At 41.2% G+C, this 24822-nt stretch overlaps 1 protein-coding gene across 11 annotated transcripts in view; it reads right to left on the reverse strand.

The window, feature by feature from the left end:
- LOC119017646 (A-kinase anchor protein 13) overlaps nt 1–24822 on the reverse strand; it is a 115009-nt gene that overhangs the window by 21577 nt on the left and 68610 nt on the right. For 5 of the 11 annotated variants that reach the window (XM_037094472.1, XM_037094471.1, XM_037094469.1 and 2 more), the window contains 17 exons: nt 22506–22651; nt 19292–19662; nt 17181–17228; nt 16119–16181; nt 15024–15204; nt 14476–14578; nt 10454–10496; nt 9969–10080; nt 6944–7103; nt 5092–5159; nt 4906–4972; nt 3698–3848; nt 3350–3462; nt 2892–3038; nt 2277–2533; nt 1488–1613; nt 918–1035 (listed from right to left, as the gene is read on the reverse strand). In XM_037094472.1, the coding sequence (XP_036950367.1) occupies nt 918–1035; nt 1488–1613; nt 2277–2533; nt 2892–3038; nt 3350–3462; nt 3698–3848; nt 4906–4972; nt 5092–5159; nt 6944–7103; nt 9969–10080; nt 10454–10496; nt 14476–14578; nt 15024–15204; nt 16119–16181; nt 17181–17228; nt 19292–19662; nt 22506–22651 (2274 nt within the window). The remainder of the gene's footprint in view (nt 1–917; nt 1036–1487; nt 1614–2276; nt 2534–2891; nt 3039–3349; nt 3463–3697; nt 3849–4905; nt 4973–5091; nt 5160–6943; nt 7104–9968; nt 10081–10453; nt 10497–14475; nt 14579–15023; nt 15205–16118; nt 16182–17180; nt 17229–19291; nt 19663–22505; nt 22652–24822) is intronic. The other 6 variants (XM_037094478.1, XM_037094479.1, XM_037094474.1 and 3 more) reach the window with 2 other exon arrangements.

Genomic DNA, 24822 nt, shown 5'->3' on the forward strand with positions numbered 1-24822 from the left:
TCAGTTTTCCTCAGATATCTGAAAACATGTAAAGGAATAAGAGGAATTGATGAGCTTCTATAAAGGATATAATTTTTAGGACAAATGTGTCTAATCACGAGTCCAAAATTAGATAAATGACAAATATCAATGTAGCTCATACGAAAAACTGAACTGCTTGACTGTGTAAATTGCATTTAGATGTGATTTCTTTTCATATCTGTCTTAAAACTTAACACCTTGGTAAAAAATGTTAATGTGGTTTGAACTCCAAGTCAATTTTATTCTCTGATGATCCATAAAAAGCTAAAGCAAGCAACATTTTCTTGATACTAATGAAATGATTGGCCTTATTCTGTCTCGTTTTCTGTGACTTGTTTATGGGCAAATACTTTGGAACCAATTATAAAAATGGATCCCACTAGCAGAGAGTTCCAAGTAGGATAAGAGAATCTTAGTTATGTAAGAATGAACGATTTTGCCTCACTGCCTAAAATCTATGGCTTTAAAATCATTCTTTTGCTCTGCACTGAGAACTAAAGTATAAATAATGTGCTCTGTATAGTGAATGCTTTGTACTGTAAATTCTTTGCAAGGTGATTGTGTAAAGAGCACAGCTAGCTATTGATTAAAGACTTAGGTGCCACCAGCAGAGACTACAAAGCAGAAAATAAACTAAATCAAAGACATATTTGGGAAATAACAAGTATTCTTCATTTGTATATGGATTTAGAATAAGAATTTATAAGAATTTAGAATAATATATATATGAATCTTCTATCTATCTATCTATCTATCTATCTATCTATCTATCTATCTATCTATCTATCTATCTATCTATCTATCTATCTATCTATCTATCTATCTAACTTGACTACTACTTTCCCTAATTTACTTTATTATGCAGACACATTAATAGCCAATAACATGAAGCCAACCTTTGGTGTGCTGAAGCATTCTCTGAATCAGCACTGGGTACTTTGTTATCCTCTGGGTCACCAGCAAGATGCATTCTGGGATGCCGAGCCTCCGCACAATGCTGCTACTCATCTTTTTCTGGAAGAACAAATGACAAGTGCTGTATTAAAATGTGCCAACACAACAGGTGGCCGAAACAAGGCAGGGTTTCAAACCACCACAGGGAAACCTTGAAACTCGACTGCTGTACAACAATGTATTAATAATACTTGAGAAGGTTTTTCCTGTGATTATGAAAATGACAGTTAAACAGACATACAATACACAGAAGACGATAGAAGCACTGAAGCTTTAAAAAAATAAGCAAAACAGTGAAAGGTAACGTGGCTTTTAAACAAAAAGTTTCAAATATATTCATGTAAAAGACGAAGAAACAAAGTTAAGGCAGGACAGTAAATGGCTGTTGACTCAAAGAACAGCACTTTATAGAACAAAATCTTGTTCGACATCTATTCAACAAAAAACAATCTTGCCTGGAAAACAAGACATCATTAAGGGAAATATATTTTATGAACTTAGTTGTGTCTTACTTTGATAAAGGCCTTGAAGCGTTTGTCTTTGGTAAGGAGGTCCTTGTAGAAGTTTACCGCTTCATTGTGGCGGCTGCAGAATCTTCCATAAACCCTCTTCATGGTTTCGCCGTTGGAACCGGAGAACTAGAGCACAGTTTAACAGGCATGAATACAGGGTTAATCCTAACCCTAACCCTTTTTTTTTAATATAAAAAATAACGAAATTATCAACAGAATGAGCCTCCAGTCCGGACTGTCAGCTGCACAGCTACCTGAGCTTGCTAGCTTTCACAGTTTGCAGCAGTTAACAGTCACTTGGTTGATTTGCTGCCTTGAATTTCTTTGAAGCACACATTCAAAAGGGGTCATTTCTAATATATTGAACACTTAAACAAAAGTAGAGCTGAGGCGATGGGTATTTCTTTAGTTTTGCAGGTATTTGGTGATAAACTAAGGTACTAGACAAAGTGAAATGTTGACATGAGCAAAAGTCAAAAGTTAGTGGGAATTACCCTCTTTCAATCAGAAAAGCGTGTGCAAAGTTTCATGGTAATCCATCCGGTTGCTGTTGAGATATTCATTCTGGACTAAGTGTGAACCAACCTACTCACAGACTGAAGTGAGGTAGGTCATGGAAGTTGTTTCTAATACACAAATGTTGTTTTTGATGCTTTTTTCATATAAGATAATTAATATTTGCAGCCTTCAGGTCTTCACACTCCGAAGACCTCCGAAGAGAACAAATGCAATTCATTTGTGGGTTTAAGGAACTGCATCCTCCACACACCAGCCACTCCCTTCTCTCACCTGGTTGACCAGGATGTCTCCTATCCTGTTGATGATAAAGCTTCCCTCCAGGCTGCCCCCCTCCAGCTGGCTCTCCCTTTTCCTCTCGAGGAGGCGGACGAGGTGCTGCGTGTGGAGCTCCAGGAGTTCATCTAGAGTGGGGAACAGCTTCTCCACTGTCTGCTGCTCCAGCTGCACCTCCTTCTGCAGGCCTTTGCTGTAGACCTCTGACATGATGCGCAACGTCCGGATGTGATGCATCTCCGTCTGCATCAGCTCTGGAGGACATACATGGGGGGATACAATATGTAAATGTGCTTCAGAATAAATTCAAGCCAATGCATTTACCACAAGCAGATTCTAATTATAAACTGGAGACTTCTCTAGGACTTTCAAAACAATCAGGATGTATTTCAGTGCATATTCAAATGAGTGAAATCTGCAGCCTCAATAGATCATTGAGATTTTCTTATCAAATAGCTGCAGTAAAGAGTAAAGATTGAGATGAGAGTGTGCATGAGTATCACTGAACAACTACACTTCTTTAACTTCTTAAAGCTTTCTTTAATTTGCCATTCAGCTAAAAAAAAGGAAAAAAAGACAGTTTTAAAGTTTATTTCAGTTAATCAAATATACCATAGATGACATCTTGTCTCTTCACCAGCTCCTTGTCCAGCTGCTGCAGGTACTGCTGCTCCACTCCTAAACTCCATGAGTCAGCCTCCAGCTCCTTCGCCTCTCCTTCAAACTCCCCCATCAGCTGCCCGTCCATCATCTCGGTCCCTGAGGGGGGGACAGCTTGTACTTTCAACTTGGAGCTGATGTTACAGATTCTATAGTATTTAGTTTGTATTACACAGCTTTTACTTATTCTTAATTGAGTTGACCATTCCTTCTGACTAAGACATTTTAACATTAAGGGAAAAAAGTTACAATTTCACCAATTTACATCAGAAAGAACATTTTTTATTATTAGTATTGGATTATTAGAATGTTGTTTGACATACACTCGGTTTTACATTCAAAGGCTCAAGGCTGATTGGCAGCTGACTTTGGTAGTCAGATTAGTAATGTATATGCGTGTGTGTATTGACCTTCATCAGTGAGTGATTCCATGGACTCTGTGACCTGGTTGGTTCTGTTGAGGGAGTCAGTGGACTGGGAGAGATACCGCAGGCCTTTAATGGGCATCTCATCAAACACCGGACTGAATGGAGACATAATAATTAAACAAATTATATGAATCGCATTTTTAAAGCCAGGTACAACTGCAAACATCCATTAAGCTGTGGAAAGACAGATGTTGCACTGCGGTTGGCAAATAAATGTTCAAAAAGACCAGCACAAAATAATACAAAAAACTGTGTCAATGCTAATGTCAAATCACAACAGAAACATGTGCAACTCATGAAACACTCACATACACAAATGCACACACTCACCCAGCGATGTTGCTTATGGAGAGACTCTTGGAGAGGTTGTTGCCATGGAAATTCATGATGCTAGTGTGTCTTCGTCCTGATGGGATCATCAGCGAGGAGTGGTCTTCAGGGGACAAGATGGCCGACCAGGGGCGCTCCCTCGTCCCACCAGCTGGGCCACAGATACAAATATCACAGGAGATGAATACTATAATCATCATTGTGCACTATATGAAAAACAATAAGATAACTTCATCCTGTCATTGTTTGAAATAAAGATCTCTTACAAAAACTGCTTGGTATATAATTGCTTTTCTCATATGTGAAGTTATCCACTGGTTATGTACTGAACTTGAAAGAAATGCCTTCAACCTCTATGCACTTTAGAAACAGAATGAGTTGCAAACGATTTAAAACTTGTATGTCTCATCCCAGGGGCTGAATTTAAAGCTCTAACTTTCAGTGATTCTGTGATTTGTGTCTCTGATCCTGCTGCTCAGGTCTCTCTTGCAAAAGAGATCTTGATCTTAGTAAAATTCCCTGATTTAATAAAGGTCATATAACTAACATCAACTGTACTGTAGATACAGTAACTGTACTGTAGATACAGTACAGTTAATGGTATTCTGCAAACAACCACGGAGAATCAAAGAGGGTCCTTGAGGACACATTGGAAAGCTGGGATTTGTTTTTACTCTTACTTTTGTTTTCTCTCATATTCAATTGATTTAACAAAAAAGTTTGTTTTTTTCATTTATATTGAAGTAAATGTTATTTTTACATGTTTAACCTCTGTGTACTTCAAATATATTGTGATTCATATTCAGTTCTCTGCTTTCCCTATAAGATTTTCTTAAACTTGCATTATGAAAAATAAAGTTTTCATTATTTTGACCACAACAAGAGACCACACAATTTGATTTGTAACAAATGTAAGATCCTTTAACTGATCTAAAAAAAAATTAAGATCATAAATAACTTACTAAAACTAGAGATACCAGCGTTTTTACCCAATAGAGGCAATGTTTCTCTGTGTATTCTGCACACAGAGATCTTTGGCTTTTTTGGCCTTGATTTTAAAACAACAGTAAATCTCGTGAGTGGGCAAAACAGAAAATTAATTGCTGAAACTTAGTTAATATCAGCCACCTTTGGAAAACTCAGTAAGTTACAGGAAAAACCTTCAATGTGCCGGTGCTGAAGAATTATTAGAAGTCTAAGCCACTCACATTTGTTCCTCATCGTGACTGTAGTGGAAGAACTTGAGTCTGGTACTGCATACTGCTGTTTGGGCAGCTGGCCAGAAAACAGAAAACACAAATAAAAGCATAAATGAGGAGTTCAAATCAATATTGGCGGCAGGACAACAGAATACTACAGAATAAGAGATGGAGTTACTCTGAGGGAACTTTTACCTTCATCTTCACCTTGGCACAAACAGGCAGGCTGTCCCTGCAGCCCTTATGGACGGAAGCATTACAGTCTGGAAAGAAAAAGCAACAGAGAATACTGTGAGCATGATGGCGTGGAGGGTGTGTGGAAAGGTGGGGGCTAGAAATTCTGACTGGTTTTCATAGCCGGCCAGGAAACTCCACCAGCCCACTAATGAAAGCCAGACTGGAGCAGAGCATGTGATGCAATCGAGGGGTAATACTGCTCGTGGACGAAGGAGAAGGAAAAAATAAGATAGGCTGACGTCTGACGCACACTCACACACACTCACACACACACACACACACACACACACACACACACACACACACACACACACACACACACAAATACTGGATTGCATGGGAAAATTTCAATTATGTAAACATTCCCAAATCACCACGGAGCAGGGGTCATCATTCAAGATTGCTAAAATAAGATCTATGCTCTGTGATCTGATCCCAGTGAGTCAAAGTCTTTCATTCCCCCGTACCATAATTTGAATTACATGCTGTCAAATCATTTCGCAAGAGTTGATTTTGAAGCAGAAACCTGTCATGTTTATTGTCCATACTTGTCGCTGGTCATGTCAAAATCTAGCTCCACAAGTTTCCATAACCTGCTTAGAGGCCTGTTTCCAATAGACAGGAGAATCTTAAACAGACCTGTTGCACAAGAGAAACCCACAAGCCCACTATCAGACCGTGTCACCATGCATACAACACTTCCGCTCTTAGGATTACATCAACACTCTCAATCAGAACACAACCATGTAACTCAACAAGTGCAGGAAGGAAGCAACACTTTCAGGTTACAGGTTATTTTTTTACTTCCACCTACCACCTAAAACATGTGTGCAGAACACTGGTGTTACTGTAAATAAAGATGTTGATAAAAGCATCCACCGAATAGATTTGCGATATGTCTAATTATGACCTGCACAATAAAACCATCTTAAATTCCTGCAGTATTTTTCTCCTCTTAAATGGTTTTACTGGGCAGTTTACTGCCTCTTGTGGACGTCCCACTAATTCAAGTTAATCTCAGACAAAGGATCACTGTATTTGTCTGTTGAATGGACATCAGCCAGACATCTGCAAGCACAACCCTCCCGAAAACACCCTCAGAACCTTCTGTGGCTCCGAAAATACAAACCAGACCAGCTGAACACAACAAGGGCTGTTTTTGCCAGTCTGAGGCAGATTGTGACCATCGAGAGGATTGCTGTGATCCATCGGAGAGCTGGTTTCTCCTTTTTAGGCTTTCTTTGGGGTTGTGCCAAAGGCTTGTGCAATAAACTACATCCTCTTTAGAGCTGCTGCTGCTGCTGCTTCAGTGGAAAACAATGCAAAAACTGTGCTGTTGTCTCTACTGAAAGTCTGGCTCGGTAGCACTACAGACAGTTTCACTACTTCAAACTACTGGTGATGTAGCTTCAGCCAAGTATGAACGATTCTGTTTCGCTGACACTCTTTTTTGATGATACAACCCATACTTTCTGATGCTTTAAAACCTAGATTCTATATTGGGAGCAGCAGACAAATAAATACAATAAATAAATACGATTTTGTCTTTGACATATATTGTATCATAATCATATGGTTCAAAAGTTCTGACTGAGCCTCTCCAGAAAGTTGATGCGACTTCCGGGATGATTAATGTGTGATGATGTAATCATCTCAGAAGAGTTTTCACTACTGCTTCCTTTTTCTCATAAATCAACAATAATTTTAATAATGGATCATAGAACACTTAGTTGGTTTGATTAAAGCAACAGGAGACCTGATCAGCGGAGTGAAAAAAATGCATAAAACAAAAAAAGACAAAGGTACTTACGAGAGCAATGGTACGCCTCCTTGTTGTTGAAAGCCTTATTGCACTGGAAGCAGTGGGTTGCCTGGCCTGAGCCCACTGCCGTGAAGAGATGACCATTAACCACCTTCTTGTCCTTCTCTTTGCCCTCCTTCTCTTTCTCCTTCTTGTCTCTGTCCTTTTCCTGCACAAGTGGAATCACCATAGTTAAAAACGCAAACCATAGAGGCAGAGGTAGGTCACTGAGTTCAGTCATTGTTTTAGCGTTTGTAACAGGCAATCAGATTTTACGTTTTAAGTGTAAAGAATAACATACGAGGCATTGACAAAATGTCTCACCATCTGGCTAGTCACTTGTGTCAAATTCCAATCTGAATCCTGCAGAGCAACATTATTACTCTGATGTAGTACATAGCAGGGGGGCTTTGCATATTAAGTGATGCATTATTTATGCTGACAACAAATTGTCTCATTAAGAGGCTATTTTAAATGTGGGACATCTTTGTTTCAGGCAGTTCGTTTCTGCTGTGCTTCAGTTAAAGACAATAGGAGTTTGTGTATAAAACTGACAATTGGTACATTTTTACAGGATTACCGGTAGAGGTTTATAATGCTGGCAGTACATAACAACACTTGGAAACAGCTACCAACTAGACTGACTATTTATACCAAAGGACAGTTAATGATCATTTAACACATTGTCTTGTTTTGTAGACTACAACGAGGCTCTTATTGAACCGTGTTTTGATTGACGAGACTTCAGTGTTCTGAAACAAACTACTACTGACGGAGACAAGCTGTCTGGGAATCAAATCTTTGACCTTTCCATAACAGGGCGGTCTTTCTGCTGCCTCTGCATTCATGGACAAGGTCATCCTCAGCTGTTGGTCATCTCTGTACACTGAGCTGAATCACAATCCCATGAAGTGATGCAGAGAAGAACAGAGCTCTTATTCTCTTGGATTTACATCACACAGTCTCCACCCAAACCCAGAGGAAATGGGAAAATGGAGTTTCCAGCTCCTTTTAATGGCCGGCCCTGGGCCTCTTGGTTTGAGTAGACCACAAAGCTCTGACATACTACAGCTCATTTTGTTTAGTTTCTTCAAGATATCATTGGGCTGACTGGACCACAGCGAGCCTGCATGTTTTATAGCCATTACAACACTTAGCATTCAGTGTCATTTCCGTCAACAACTAGCTATCTCATCAAAGATGAAACACATCGACAAACGTTTTTTTCAACTACAGGCATAATGATATATTCTTCACCACAGTAACCTTTCTAAGAAGCCGTTGCAGATATGTTTCCTGTATAAGAAAAATAATGCAACACACTTTAACTTCTTGGAATAACACAGGAAGCAATAGTGATCCTCGGCACATGACTTTTGCCTAAAAGCATTCCCAACAGGAGAAGTAATCACTTGTGACATCTAAACCAGAGCGTTAAACAAAAAGACAGTCTACTGAAACATACTGTAACAGGCGATGACTTCACTGGAAAAAGACATCAGCCCAGAGGGGAACAGCAATCACTTTAAACATGATATTGTGACAGTCCCTTTCAGTACAATTTGACTGGGAAACCAGAACGTGCTGTTAGCCTACCTCCAGCCAACCTTTCCATCTCAGTGAGAAGCCATGGCTCCCTGTGAATCTCCTGTACAACATCCCTGGCTATGGCTGGGCAGCTGAAGCTACTGCCTGCACGGAGGCACCATCAGGAAGGCAGCAATGAGGAAGTTACTGGCTCGTTACAGGAGGTGCTATTACTGCAACGAGCCTTCAGTCTGGAACAGACACTATGTCAAAACTGCGCAAACTAGATTCGCTTCCAGATATTTGGATGTTGTTCAGAAATTGTGTGTGTGCACATTGTAGCTAAAACAGATCATCGGACAAAAGTCACAAATAAAACATTGTGGGGAATTTGTGTTTTGATGACAAAAAATGTGAGAGGGATCCTGAAATCCTTCAAAGTCTTATCCAGTTGAATTCAATTCAGATATCAGACGTTTTGATGTGGCGTGTGACAGGTCTGTGGTTGATGAAATGGCAATGTCAATTTAAACATCACATCTTTGCTAATTGCCTTAAAATCTGTAAAAATCTTGATAAATAGTTTTGACCTTCGACAGGAAGCAACCAGTTGCAGGATCCTGTCACTTTAAAAGCAAAGCGAGGGCTGAGGTTAGAGATGAGTTTAGAAAACCACAGCCAGCTCCAGCTTCCTGTTTTACTTCCTGTTCACCCCTTGTCTCTTTGCAAGGACTGCACAATTACTGAGAGCGAACACAAGTTAACATAACTATATATAGCCCCTTTTATTCCCAAACACAAATATTAACCAGCGTAAATTTGAAAACTAATACTAACAATTGTATTTGCAAATCATATCAATAGGTACTCCAATACAGTATATCAGTACTTTGGTTTTCAAAGCACAATGCTGAATTTCATGAGTTCCAAATGCACAATAAGTTTTATTCTTTCACAAAAATAATTCACCTGACAGAAATAATAAGGTTTGTCCTCACTCACAATGTCACAACAATGTAATGATGTAAGAAATACCGACTGTATTCTAAATGGAAAGAACACCTTTCTCAGGGGAGTTACCTGACCTGGCTCTTTAATCACACCTTAAACCATAGACCCACGTCTGTGGCTGGAAAATGTTGTGGGCTCAAAACCAAATCTGTTGAGGAAATCTGAATGGGGAGGTCACAAGAAACACCGACTTGCCCTAAAGCAAGACATCTAACCCCCCAACTCTCAGACTGGGGGCTATTGGAGGGCCGACAGATGTTGTAGCACAGGCCAGGACCCAGTGTGACTGTGTGTTAATGTGTAAATCGTTGGCAGAGTGGGGGTGAAAAGCAGGCAGGAAGAAATGTTTAAGGAGGAGAAGTCTATAAAAGGAGGTGCCCATGAAGCCGTGCTGTGGGAATCAATAAAGTAAATAGTACAAAGTGAAAAACAGTAAAGATACTGTAGAGGTCTTGCCACAGTTTTATTAAGGATGACAAAAAAAATGTTCCCTTACCCTGGTCTTCTTGTACATCTTGTTCTTGAGGTAGCTGAAGGTCCGGCTGACTTTTGTGACACTTTTTCCCTCAGTGTCGCTCCGCAGGGGGCCCGGCTCCTCCTCTGATATACTGGTATATGCGTGCGCACACACACACACACACACACACACACACACACACACACACACACACACACACACACACACAGAGACACACACACACACACACACACACACACACACACACACACACACACACACACACACACACACACACACACACACACACACATTTAATTTTATCCTCAAACAGCTGTAGTCACAAGGCTTACCTGTTCAGACGTTCTGAAAATGGTTCTTTACCGCACTATAAAAGTTCCAGGGAGACGTTTTGACTGCATATAAGAACATCTCGTCTCGATAGAACTATAAAGGTCACAGCTCTCATCAACAACAGAGAACTATTTTCTGGTAATGTGTATGTACAGAGCCTACATACTGACCTGTATGCTAGTGAGCCAGAGTTGCTGGAAAATGACCTCATACCTGGAAAGAAACAAGACAGGAAGTGAAAAGTAGGACAGAGATTCAGGATTTTGGGACAAGATGGTTTTTATTTCCAGTGTTTGTCATCTCAGGTGGACAGTCTTCATTTTCCCTTAATTTAAGGTTAAAGGGATATTCTGGTGTAAGTTTAATCCATGGTCTAACACACCCTGACACCGAGTAAGACCCCCCCTCGACAGATCAAGTTTTCCAACAACTATCTTATGTAGTTTAAGCAACCTCAGAAAAGACTGCACGATAACAATACGCTGCAGTCTATGCCTCCAAAAAGAAACCACCATCAAAAAGTCACTCATAACCACAAATAATGCTCAGAACAGCACCAAACTTCAGCAACAGTACAAATAGGGTCCCAGCACATAGTTTGAGGCATCAAACATCTGCTAGCTTTGCAGATAGCTTTACAACTCAACACTCTCCTGCAGCATCTTGCTCGCTGTGGGGAAGCCCTGACAAGTCGATTACTGAATGCGGTTAGAAATGCTCAGTTCTGTTCTTTTCCCTGTCAGCTCTCAGTAATAACTGTTTTAAGCTCCACAAGATACATATGAAATTGATTGCATTTCCATGGAGTAATAATCATATATTTTCATCCTTGAGCTGGAGAACAACACCGCACTCGGTAATCGACCTGTCAGGGCTTCCCCACAGCGAGCAAGATGCTGCAGGAGAGTGGTGAGCTGTGTTCTGTTTTCAATAGAAATCCGGCAAAGCTAGCAGTTTAACTGTTTGATGCCTTGAACTGTGCGCTGGGACCCTATTTGTGCTTTTGCTGAAGTTTGGTGCTGTTCTGAGCATTATTTGTGGCTTTTTGATGGTGGTTTCTTGCTGGAGTCATAGACTGCAGTGTATTGTTATCATGTGTTTTTTTCTGAGGTTGCTAAAACTACATAAGCTAGCAGTCAGAAAACGTGATCTCTTGAGGGGGCGTCTTACTCGGTGTCACGGTGTGTTAGACCATGGATTAAACTTACACTGGAATATCCCTTTAAGATCTCTGTTCAGGGGTTGACCACACCATCCACCAGGTTGCCCTGCTTTATCTGGATATACAATAAGTGAATGCCCTCACAGCATGTCTACAAACGATTTTCAGGTTCACTTCTGGCTGTAAGGAAGAGAACTGAATAGTCATTGCCCCTCTGGGCTTCAACAGCTACCTTTAATGTCCTTGAGCAAGGTATTTAACGTTTAGCTACTCTCACGGTGGCCAAAAACAAAATGACTCTGGCACTGATGAGGGTGACCAGCACTGAGGCCAAAAGCTGAAACTGAAGTACTGCCGTTAGATCCAGTGCCAGTAATGGCTGCAGATACTGGCTCCCAAAAAAAACTGCTGGCTGCGTTGACATCCAACCTCATGAAAAAGGGAATTTCAAAATACAAAGTCAATTTTTTTCCCACAAGACATTATGGTCTCAATACTTAATCATATTCCATTTATTCTGTGTCTTGACTGTTCACACAAAGCCATTATGGCCAGAGCTAGCTCCACCAGGCCTCTTTGATTATTCAAATTTGGATTGCCTGGCTCCATTAACTGCCAAAATATTACCATTTTTCAATTAATCTCTGACCTGGTTGTCTTTGACAGCAGGATATAATATGAATGAATAATACCAATAAAAACATACAATAATCACCACAGGGTCACTACTTATTTGGTATCAGCTAAACACTGGCATGCATATTTTAATGGCAGACACATCTGCCTCCATCACCTCTACTCAACATTCTGGTGTACATGCAAATATGCAAAGCATCGCTCGCCTACTCTGCATCATAAAGTCAAACCCAAAACAGGATAATGAGGGCAAAGTTTTGGCCCAACTCTGTTGCTAGCAACACCGTCAAGGACACTGAGGACACCAATGGAAATATCTCACCGATAAGAAAAAGGAAGGCTCTGCCTATTTAACTAAAGGTGACGGGCTCACATTTATGTGGAGGGAAGAAAGGGCTTCCTCACTTCACCTGCAGTGTTTATAGTTATTCTTTTTCCTTTTTCCCAGCATTTGTGTTTCATTTTTTCATAGTGACGAAAACAAGGACTAAGTAAAGGTCAGCTAAATATTGGGCTGGGCGGGAGACAGGAGATGCTGAGGTCTTTCTTAACGTTGCAACAGGAATCATTAACACTAAGCTTGCTGACTAGGTGAGAGGTGGCTTTCTACACCCATGATTTCACTACAAAGTCACTCTAATTGCACATTGACACCGCAAGCAGCTTAATATCAGCAGTAATTAGTGGTTTCCCTGACAAGTTTGTTGCAGCTGAACCTTTGGGCTTTGTCATCCTTCTAACTTTTATGTTACTGCAAAAGCTTAAACACAAAAGAGAGTACTGAACCAGGATAAACAGTCAAACTGAGAGGTTATGTGTATTTTTGATGGAACCATATAATTAAGTGGCAGTATAATAAAGTCATCTCCACCTATTTGATTGATTCCAGAAAAATAACAAGACACATCAAGAGATTTATATCATAACTTAAGTAATAGCCCATCAGCAATAATAGATATTCTGAATAACCACAATCTGCAGTGTTGTGTGCTGTACAATCAGAGAGGCCACAGCACGGTGACTATAAACAGAGAGAGAATGCTGCATCAGAGCCAAGGCAGTACATTTTTAAATTAATTTCTTCAATTGGTGATGGGACACAAAAACAGATCAGGAATAGGCTCTGATCTGCCCCAATAATTGGCCAGACCGACAATTAGTCTTCCCCAATTATTAATTTTGCCCAGCGGCCACTTACAATATTACCTCAAAAAATTCCCCTGCAGTCCAAGAAGAATTTTCCACAGATACCGCCATTAAAGGAGACATTATTAAAATGTATCACGATGTAAAGTGAATGAGACGGAACTTGTAGGCGGGACCAGTAGGAGAAACACAACTGTAAATATGGCACATACCCCAGAAGTTACTCCTAAATCTTTTTTGGCCTTTGTGCCAGGCAAGAAATTCTCATTGGACTGAATGGGCACCATCTTTGGGTCCAGTATCTACTTATCTTATACTTCTGTGACCAGCCCTGCTCATACCCATAAGAACTGGGCCCATTTCAGCACGATGTGCCATCATTTCTGTTATAATCACACAGTGAATAGTTATGACTCTGGGTTACATTTTTCTAGGGGAGATTGAGGACACTAATAGGAAGAACTATTGTTCAGATTCTGACATAAATGACTATGTTCTACAGCAGCTAGGTTTACAGTACATTACTTACTCAAGTTGTCCTCATCATCGCTAGATGAAGAGTCCCCATAAATGAACTGAGACTTAGATTTGGTGAGGATGGGGGAAAGGTTGAAAGAGAAGGAAATTCGCCTCTTACGTCTCAAGTGTCCCACTGCTGGGGGAGGCAGGAAGGAAAGAACCACAGTAGGAACTGATCACTTATTAAAATTCTGAAACTTTGTAATAAACAGTGAGGATGGAGGAGAAACTGTAACACCCGACAATTTTAACTGGTGAAGGCCCTGCACACATTTCACATGAGGTCACTGAGCTTAATGAACAAATAAGAATGATACAAATCTAACCTACCCAAACCCTGATGGAAAAATATCATTCAATCAAGTGTGCCTACACAGGCAAATAAGCATTAGGGAAATAACTGGCCTACACAGGACCAGGGGTGTATAGGGCCTTTGAAGTATTTAGAAAGCTTCTGAGCGATTCTGAATTAAACAATTCTCTTCACACCATTAAATTACTGGGACATCTGAGTTTAGAAATGAGGGGAGGGGAATTGTGCTTAAATTGCATTTGAACTTTTAGATATTTATCACTTTATTCACCTATTTAGCATGCTCATCTAGTAAAGTTGATAAATTGTGACTTTAAAGCAGGATAGTAGAAGGGAAATCTAATGATAAAGAGGTCAGGGAGGCTCAGTGTTACAAGGGATCGGGATAGGTAATTGCCTTACAACTTGTCACTCACCATCAATGTCTCTCTGGCTGATGGCGAGCATGGACACAGACTTAGTGAGGGGTAGGGTCATAGGAGGACAGCTGTTTCGCAGAGGTCGATACCGCCTTGATTTCTGGGGTGTAAGACAAGGTTGAGTTAAACACAGTGTATAACAGTGTAAAATGAAAGGGGTTCTGAACCAGGCAGAGATAACGCGGAACAAAATGTTACCAGTCACTAAACTAGAAACAGGAACGATACAGTCAAAAGGGAAACTACACGTTATTTTTTATGTTGTGTTCACAATGTATTTTAATTCGAGCAGAGAGAAGCCGCCTGAGGAAAGCGATGTTCATTAATTCTTACTAATCCCCAAACTGACAGGTCTCAAAGTTCCCCAGACTGTTTATAAGTCTTGTTTTTGTGCAAGCAAATCCATTTTTACTCTCATGTGAATTAAGCTGAGGATGTATTTGTGCATTGCTCGGGGCCGAATGTGTCACAGTATGAAGATATGTCATCTAAAGCACCAATGTGATCATTTATGTGTAGATGTGTGTGAGTGTGTGTCAGCTGACCGGGTCATGTCGTCTGCTGTGCTCGCCCAGCCCTCCCTCCTGCTCCTCGGTCAGAGAAACCATGGAGCCCCTGTCATCGCTGTCATGCCTGGGCATCCTTGAAGGCTCCAGGATTCGCGGCCCCTTGGTGATGGGGCCCCTCAGCTCTTCTTGGACCCCACTGAGCCCCTCCAGGCTGTAGCTGTAGTGACAAACAGAATCAGAGGTGACCTCAAAGAGAAAGGAATGGCTTTAATGTTCACATGCGCTTCACTATTCATCACAGCTTTCTGGTTACACAGAGCTACTACTGCATCAGACAGACACACACACATGCACGCATGCACCTGTTGACAGACACACACACACACAGCTGGTCCTGCACAGTGTTTAGCCAGCTGAGTTATCACTGGGCTGCGGAGCAGATTTACAGCTGAAGCAGCGGCAAGTGACTTCCAACATCAGCATCAGCATAGAGCGCTGCAGCTGTGATTTACAAACCCAATTACATCGATCTATGGCTGAAAATAAGAGGCCTTGAAAAATCCAATACAATGATTATGGAGAGGAAAACTACAGCTACATTTCAGGATGAGCTATGCTGCGCGGCTGCAGCTCTATCCGCTTCAGGACAGACTAGGTGAAAGTTAAAGCTCCAGCTGTAAATCTCTCTTATCTTCAGCCCTTGGCTTTGCATGGCACTCCATTATCCAGCAAATCATCAGTCCAACACATTCAAACACCACTAACCTATACTGGACCAAAAGAATCATGACTTGATTATCAGTGACTCACCTATCCTCAGGGCTGTGAATGTAGATGACTATATCTGTCATATTAAAGCCTGCTTCCCGCCAGTATTATTGCATGCTATCCTACAAAGCCACAAGGTCCTTGGGATTGAAACATAACCAACACCAGCAGCTGCTGCTGCAGTCCTCTGCTGTAAGGAAGCTACTGACTGACAGACTGGGCTGGGCATTCATACACTCATAAAAACACATGCTCACAGGCATATATGCCCTCAAACACCACAAATGCAAATCAAAAAACATGTAAATACGCCCTATTCAAAGTGGGTCAGAAAAACAACACACACACACACACACACAGTACCTGAGGGAACTAACTACTTCCACACCGTGGCTGTGGGGAGCATCGGGAGGGCACCAGCTGATGCTAACAGAATGTGAGGTGGAGGGGTTAGTCAGGGTAAAAATGGAAATGGAGATAAAGATGAGTGATGGTGAGCGGCAACGTAACAGTGAAGCAGAGAGAGGATGAGTGAAAAAGTTGCAGGGATATTGGAAGAGGGAGACAAAATGCCTTGATCTAAACCAGTGCTGTGGCGGCCACTGCTTTCTTGTCAAAATGCTTAGAGCAGAGGCCTCTGAACAAGTTCTTAATTAGAGCCTGACAGACAGAGAGGCAGGCTGATGTTGTCAGCCATTATTACCTAATCACATATATAGCTATCTACATCACTTAGAATTTGCAGCTGAAAAAGTTTAAGGTTAAATTGAAAATTGCACATTGTCCCTTACAAATAAAATTGAAATTGAAATTGAAAGGATGTTTTAGATCATTTAGAGACAGATAGTCCACCATGGTGCAATGACATCTTAATGACATTGATAAAATGTACCATCTTGGTGTTAAAATTCTTTGTTCACCGCATCCAGGAAATCTACAACAATTCTGCAGAAGACGAGCGCAAGTCGCATCCAGCTATCCAGGACATAATTCAGAACTCCCTTGATGCCTCTACAGTCCTGAAAAATTCTCAGGACCTTGTAACACCAAAAAAAAATGTAAATTAAAAAAATATCTGTTCACAATCTCTAACAATACAGTCCTCTGAGCCTCCAGACCATAAACTCGCCTCTTTCCATGAGGCTGCTTGTTATTACCACTGCAATACAAAACACCAGTGTGTCTCAACACTATTTGCCACAGTATTACTTGTGCATTCCAACGGGTGAAAAGAGAGCAGCATTTTTTTCAGCGCAGTTGCCTGCAGGGACAGGGCACAATGCAGCAGCGGTTCAGCAAGCATGCATTAAAAAGTGGGAGCTCGACACAGGCTGCAGCCACTGTACATGAATTTGCCATTGCACGTCACCTAGCAACAAGTCAATCTTAACAGTAGATGAACTGATAAATGTGATTCATTAGTACCTTCTCCTGTGAAAGGTCGGCTTCCTCTCACCAGGGCTACGGACGGAACTGGAGGTGATGGATGAGACAGACAGGAAGTGATTGATGATGGGCGAGATGAGGTGGGATGTGAGGGGATGACAGGTCGAGAAGAACATAAAGAATTAATGAATTAACTATTTTATTTGCTGATGGGACCATAATCTTTTTAGTGGGTTGGATATCTATGGGGACAATTGTGTGTGTACGAAGCTCTGAGGCAAACTTGCATGTGTACTGTATACATCCTGATATTTTCTTACTAACTGCCTTATGTGGCCTGTGCTCTTCCAGGTCAACATGGTGGAGCGGGGGTCATGTGGCGCGGGCACCACTTGGCGACACCTCGGCCTGCTCAGTTTTCCTCCTGGCTTCACATTCTTTACATGCATGTTATGTTATGAACTTGTATGAGTTGTATTTTGTCATCGGAATCTGTAACTGAATGATTTTGATAGTCTGGGGTTTCGTCCAAGAGTACTTTTAGGGGGCTTTTCTTAACTCGAATCGAGGGTCTAGGAGCAGAGGCTGACATTCACTGTAGATATTGTAAAAACCATTGAGACAATGTGTAACTTTGGGACATATCTGCATTTTTGCAGAGAAATAGGTGAGAATATTGATGCCTCTCTCATATCTGTTCATTACATGACACTGGAGCCAGGAGACAGTTAGATTAGCGTGGCACAAAGACTGGAAACGGGTGAAAACAGCTAGCCTTTTTCTGTCTGGAGGCAACAAAATCCACCTGTCAGCAAATCAAAAGGTTACTTATTAGAGAACATAAAAAGCGTAAAAATGACAATTTGTGGCTTAACAGAGACCAAGGTTTCTAAGTATGTCTTGACCAGGTGACGTGACGTCCTGGACTCTCTGTTGGTTGCCCAACAACTCACAGTGAATTTACCACACCTGATCCAAAACATTTTCCCACGAACAACTTCCAAAAGATCCTCAAATTTTTAGTTTCCCCATTTAGTAGATTTAATCAACCACATAAAAAACATGTTTTAGTGGTTTCCCCTGTTTCCAACCTTTATGCTAAGCTAAGGCTGTAGCTTAAAGCGTATTGAAGCCATCATCTCATTTAATACTAGTCAGGACTACAGATGATAGCTCATGGTGATGGCAACTGATAAAAAGAGAAAATCATACTTCCCAAAATATCAAAGTATTCATTTGAAATTTGACTAAACAGTTAAAGGGGGCAAATAAGGCAGGAGGTGGTGATGGCATGCGTTTGTCTCGCTAATGAACTCTTAATGACCTTATTTTACTGCCGCTCCACATGAATAAGATACTTCTACAGTCACAAATATTTCACAGTCCTTATATTTCACATAACCTGCATGTTTAGCAGCAAGCATGACTGGTCTCTTAATGTTCTGTCTTAATCACTTTGCCATGCATCCTCAGTGCTCCAGGTGCCTCATGTTTATCTATAAAAAAAATGCATCTCCAGTGAATTTTTTAATTTTCCATCATTAGATACACTGTAAAGAAAGACTACAGATGAGAGCTCATGGTGATGGCAACTGATAAAAAGCAAAAAGCAGCTAATTTTGTGTTTTCAGTTCAACACTGCGACACAGGCCTTTAAGTGACAGTCAGTCTGTGATAGGCCGCTGTTATAGCTCAGACAAAAAACAGAGATGTCAAGGTCATGTCCGTTTTGTCCTCTCTATACAACTGACTGGGAAGTAGGACATACTGTTTAAGTAAACTGTTGACCACTGTAATGTGACTGTCAATGTGTGTGAAACTGTGTGTACATCTGTTGAAGCTGAGCAGTGTGTCTCTAAGTGTGTGTGTGTGTGTGTGTGTGTGTGTGTGTGTGTGTGTGTGTGTGTATACAATGCTGGGAACGAGCTCCCTACCAACACCAGACAAATGGCAACACAGCTGCTCGCAGCAGGAGGAGGAAACACTCAACATGGCACAGAGGGAGTGACATCAACAAGCTCTAATAATACTGACGTCTGCAAAAATCAGCTCTACTGACATCCAACGACTAACACAAAAAAAGCAAAGGACAAATAAGTGATATTCCTATCTCATAATCAACTCAATCCACAATGTCATTGGAAGTTCACCTCCTCTGGTTCATCTCTGCGTCTCCTCCGTTGTTCTTCCCAGGACCCCAGCTGTGGCGCCGAAGAGGAGACAGGGAGCGGATACTGTTTCGGAGGAGACAGGAGCGCCGTGGCACCTCTGTCACTCTGTCTTTGGCCTCTTCTTCAGCTTCCCCCACTGCTCCTCCTCCTCCTCCACCACCACCACCGTCCGTTTCTGTAGTGACAGTAGCCCCAGTCTGGACACCTTCCTCTGGGCTCCAGCTACATTCAGGGCCCTGGCTCCCCTCAGGACTGGAGCTAGCCGGACCAACACTGGCAGTGTCGTCTGTGGAGGAGCAGGAGACGGAAACCTCGCTGGTGCTGTCTCCTCCGATCACTGGTTCATCATTCTGAAGACATCCAAAAAATATATATTGTCATTATTATTTGAAAGCCTTACTGCCAAGCAACATGTACCTATAGGATCTGTCAAAGTAAAAGACAGCGGCTAAAGGTTAGTTTATCATGGGCCACAAGAACAGCTTCATTAACTCAATAATGAGCTAAACTAATGAAATGTTGACTGATTTCTTTTTTGAGAGACTAGGCATGTGTAAAAATAGCCCTTTTTACTCTCATCCCATATTAAATCAAGGGGCGCTCTAGTGGAAAGTGGACTCCAGAGTCAGTGCCTTGCACTACTCACAGAGCCTCACAGGAAGTAGGACTATCCAGCTGCAGTAACAAGGGAATACTTAAAATCCATAAGCCCACGTCACCATTTTAGCAGCTGCATAGATGGAGAATATAATGGAATAGAACAGAATAAAACAGAGCAGAACAGATGTCCTTCAGATTATTGTTAATTACCTAGCCTATCACGTTGAATATCCATCAGCATTTCTGCACTGAAGCATGCGATAAATTAGGAGAATGCCGGAGAGCTGTTTAACCCACAGGAATGGGATATAATGAGGACCAAATGGCAAGGCTTAAGGATAATGAGCCAGAGCCACTTTATAGCAACGCTGACATTAAAACAAACACCAATAAATGATGGCAACCTTGTGAAAATAAACCTTTCCCAGGAAAATGTTTCTGTTACAACCAGTCTTTTCAAGGTTCATTCATCACTGTTACAAGATTGTCCTAAAAAGTAAGGCACAATAAATAAATAAATAAATAGTGTATGAAAAACGAGAACATGTTATAGGGACTCCTTGTATTGTTCTTGACCAGTCTAACCTATCTGACAGCTCTGTAATACAAGCAATGAAATAGTAAATAGTCTTTGGACTGGGTCTGGTGAGAAAGAGCTCCTAGGCATGCACACCACACACACACACACACACACACACACACACACACACACACACACACACACACACACACACACACACACACACACACACACACACACACACACACACACACACACACACACACACACAGGTATGGGAGAGTCCATTTAGAGCTAATTTGGAGGTGTGAGATTTAACTGGACCTATTGTGCTGCCAGCTGCAGTGTGAGAGCCGAGCATAGAGCTGCTCCTGTTGGAGGCCTGTGAATGAAAGATCTGCTTTATGCTGCAGGCATGACTTCCTCTGGGAGTGAGAGGCTGCGTGGGCTTGTGCGTCTATATGCTTAGAGTGCACGTGACTGTAGCGTATGTTTGTGACACACACGTATTAGAGCTTGAAAGATTCAGCTTAATCTTAAACTTTATTTTATAATGTTTGCTTTTAAACTTACCTTATTCAATCACTGAGCACCTAAAGTTACAATGCCTTGTTCGAGGGCACATGGATCTGGCACGTTCTAACCTTCAATACTGCATATAGTGCTGTGCTTGACAAGATTTAAAAACTAGTCTTAAATTCTTCATCAAAAGTTTATGTCTTTGCGCCTCAGGAATTACATTAACTGCTAAACAAGATTTCATTTTTCAGTGTGCGAGGAATTTTGAATGGAAACAAGTTAACAAAGAATTATTTGCCAATAGTCCATTTATTTCACTCATTAATGTGCACCAAGTCTGCTCTCAGTTAAACTGATCCAAAACCAACATTTTACAATAATTTCAATCCTCTGAACACTTACCAGAGCTACTTATTTCTATTCTGAACCAACTTAATCAGAAAGATTTTTTGTCAAGTTCAATCATCCTCCTGCATGGGCAGATCAATTCACTACTATAAAGTCTTATCTCCACAATCTCCGTGTTTATTTCTTGCATTTTACCTTTCCTTTGTTGAAGTGAATGCTTTGACCTCAGAGTTATGAAACACTTTCTCTCTCCATTATTCTACAGCTTTTAGAAAATGTACAGTACCCGATTCTTTGCACAAAAAAGACAATTTCCCTTCAGAGAGCAGTGAAGACATTAATCCCTCTCTTACTGCAGCTGAATTTAGCTGCAGTGGTCTTTGTGTAGAATCAAAGCCAGCGCACGTCATGGCACATTTGGCCCGTCCATGTACAGCGTCCCAACCCTCAATATTGTACTGTCTACTCCAAGGCAGCTGATATTCTCCACGCCGACTTTCTCCATTGTTGTTTACAACAAAAAGGACATTCGGTTCACATTGCCATAACCATGTTTCAGCTGTTCAATGCAGCAGAAACTGATAGAAAGTATTTCAACTTTAACCAAAGGGCGCCTGGCTTCAAACAGACTTTCAACATCAGCAGAGTGACAGCAGGGACCACTGCTTGCACTTCCCCTGCAGCAGTGTAGAGCTGCCGGCTTAAAAAAGATGCTTAGTAGATGTTTGGCATCTCAGCCGCAGGCTGCTGATAAATAAAAAGCCAAGCACAGGCTGACAAAACAGCTACTTCATATATACTGTATAATCCCTATAGGACAGGCTGCAGGGGCAAACACACAGTATACTCTTGCAGTTTGGAGTGAATGAACTAGATTTTTGTGCTGCAGCTTGCAGAGGATTTTGTGAAAGTTTTTGATCCCTGAATTCATTGCTAGATCAAAGTTAATACATTTTCTATCATTTTTACTTTGATTTTTTTGATATATGCTTCAGTAAGAATCTGGTTAACACTCATGCAGACACAGTCACAAACAAGAGCTGTGTGTTTTTCTTTTCATTATTTTCTTTATAATTGATGTGTCTGGTACAGGGACTTGAACCACCACTCTGCCACCCTCACAGTTACAAGAGTGTTTTTCATGAACACCTCAACACTGATTTCCAAAAGGGGGATGTGTGACAAAGAGACAGCAGTGAGTCTGACCTTTCTGAAGACGTTGTCATAGCCCGGGTCAGCATTCAGGAGGCTTTCTATGTCGCTGCCAGAGTCTCTGTGCACTGTGGAGGGACAGCTGGTGGCACTGCTGGTTCTGCTGGGCAAATTAGGAGACGCTGAAGACTGTGAGGATCCTGAAAAACACAAAAAGAGTAATACTGAAATAAACCAGACATTTCAAACAGGGTAATATTCTGGTACATGTGATAAAAGTTAGAATGCACAGCATCAACATCCTTTTTTATCCATGTTTTTACAAGTATTCGGTTGTTAAAGTGAGAGGCACCATGTTTCCAAAATAACATGTTTTCAGTTCCTTCTCTGAAACATAAGCAGGTCTGTTAGACATCAGCGAAAACACTTCTGGGAATCGGAGAAGGTGTGAAAATTCTGGTGGATCAATGGGTGACTGTCATTGCACTACACTGGAAAGGCCGACAACTACTTTTGAACTGAAGTTAAACCGCACTCAGAAAAAAACAACTGAAAATGCTACTGATGTGCTTCAAAGTGGCTTTCATGACAGAGCAGCATCACCATTAGTCACCCCGAGGCCAACTGGACACTGATGTTCACTTACAAACACCAGTATTTATTTCTGCAGCATGAATTAAGAGGTTTGAAGTCAGAAGTATTTTTCACTTCAGTTAGCAGTTGTTTGATCTGTGGAAAAGATATCGTGCAGCCACTTTTAAGCCCAGTGTCTGTAACCATGAGCCACATTAATGCGCACTTGAGTAATTCATTACTTCCACACCTGAATCATGGCCAACAATGAATCACATTAAATATCTTCAAGACACAAAAACAGCTTTAAAGCATTGCCCTCACAGGAAACCCTATGCCTAAGATCTTACTTCGGTACTTCTCATCGAGCACCAGTGTCCTTCAAGCATAGCTGGTATTAAAGAGTAACCCACCATGAGTCATTATTTGGGTTTAAATACACTATTTCAGGTGCTTTATCAGGCCCCCTCATTGAATAACAAGTAATCCACCTGAAAGTCTGCACTCTACACTTCTTATGCAACAGCACTGTGGCGCTGCAGTATTTTGTACATGTAAGGACATGTACAGATAATATCCCATGCCATACTAAAAGAGGAAGACTGTAACCAACTACAGCACAGATGTGAAACAGTCGACTTACTTTAGCCAAATGCCAAAAACAACTGGATGAGATCATCTACTGGGTTTGTTATTTTGCATCATTTCTGATGTCTATTTCTGCCCACAAAAGCGGAAGTTATTCTTTATCCCTCAGGAACATTTTCCCTCTGCTCATATGAGCAAGAGGAAGTTCTTTGTGTGCGTGTATGTGTGTGTGCATGTGATCATCCCAGAAAGACCTGGATTCTCTATGAAAATCTCTACAATGAATAATTAACGATGTTACAGAATAAAGGATTGCACCGATGACAGACACCAAATGCAGCTGATGTCTGACTATAGCAAGTGGGCACTCCAGGAATGAGTCAGCTGCTCTGACGAAGGGGGCCGTGAGGGGGGTCGAGACATGGGACAAAGGGTTACAGAGGGAGTGGTTGGTGACAGAGCCCTTCATTCTAGCATGAATGTGTTATACTGCCATTACAGACTGGCTTATGGGGGACACAGTCACACGGACTTCCTGGATCTGATTGACTGCTTTTCGACTGACCACTCACAAACACATGTCTGCAACAGCATGAAAACATAGGTGGGCTGATCCAGCTGGGTCCTCCACAGGCTGACTTACTTAGTCCTGACTGAAAGACTGCTTAGCCCTGTGATGTCAGGAAGGAGAAATATCTACAGGATCACAATATCCCCTCATAAATTTCTGAAGCATTCACAAATGTAACATGTTAAATGGAAAATTCACCCCATATCAAAAATACATATTTTTCCTCTTAACCGTGGTGCTATTTATCATCCCGATATCTTGAAAGAGACATTGCCGTTGACCTTTTTAAGGAATTTCCATTATGTTCAAGAGAAGGCAGACATTTGATTTGATCTGGGGCTGAACTGTCCCTTTAACAAAATCTAAATCAGCAGATCTCAAGTATTGATCTTTTGTAGCCAGTGCTGTAAATTTCCATTTTATTTGTAATTATCCGATATTGAGCCATTCAGTTTTACTAATTAACATATTCTGACCCTGAGCAGATTAACTAATCAGAAATTATTTGATTAAAATGAATACTTGCTTTTCTAGTGTTTCACAGATCCTGAGAACTAGCGCCATTAAGTGTCAAAAATTTACAAGTGATACATAACTGAATGTGAGTAACTTCATCAGAGGTGTCAGAAGTTTAAATCT

This window comes from Acanthopagrus latus, chromosome 4 (genome assembly GCF_904848185.1).
Source record: "Acanthopagrus latus isolate v.2019 chromosome 4, fAcaLat1.1, whole genome shotgun sequence".
NCBI lineage: Eukaryota > Metazoa > Chordata > Actinopteri > Spariformes > Sparidae > Acanthopagrus > Acanthopagrus latus.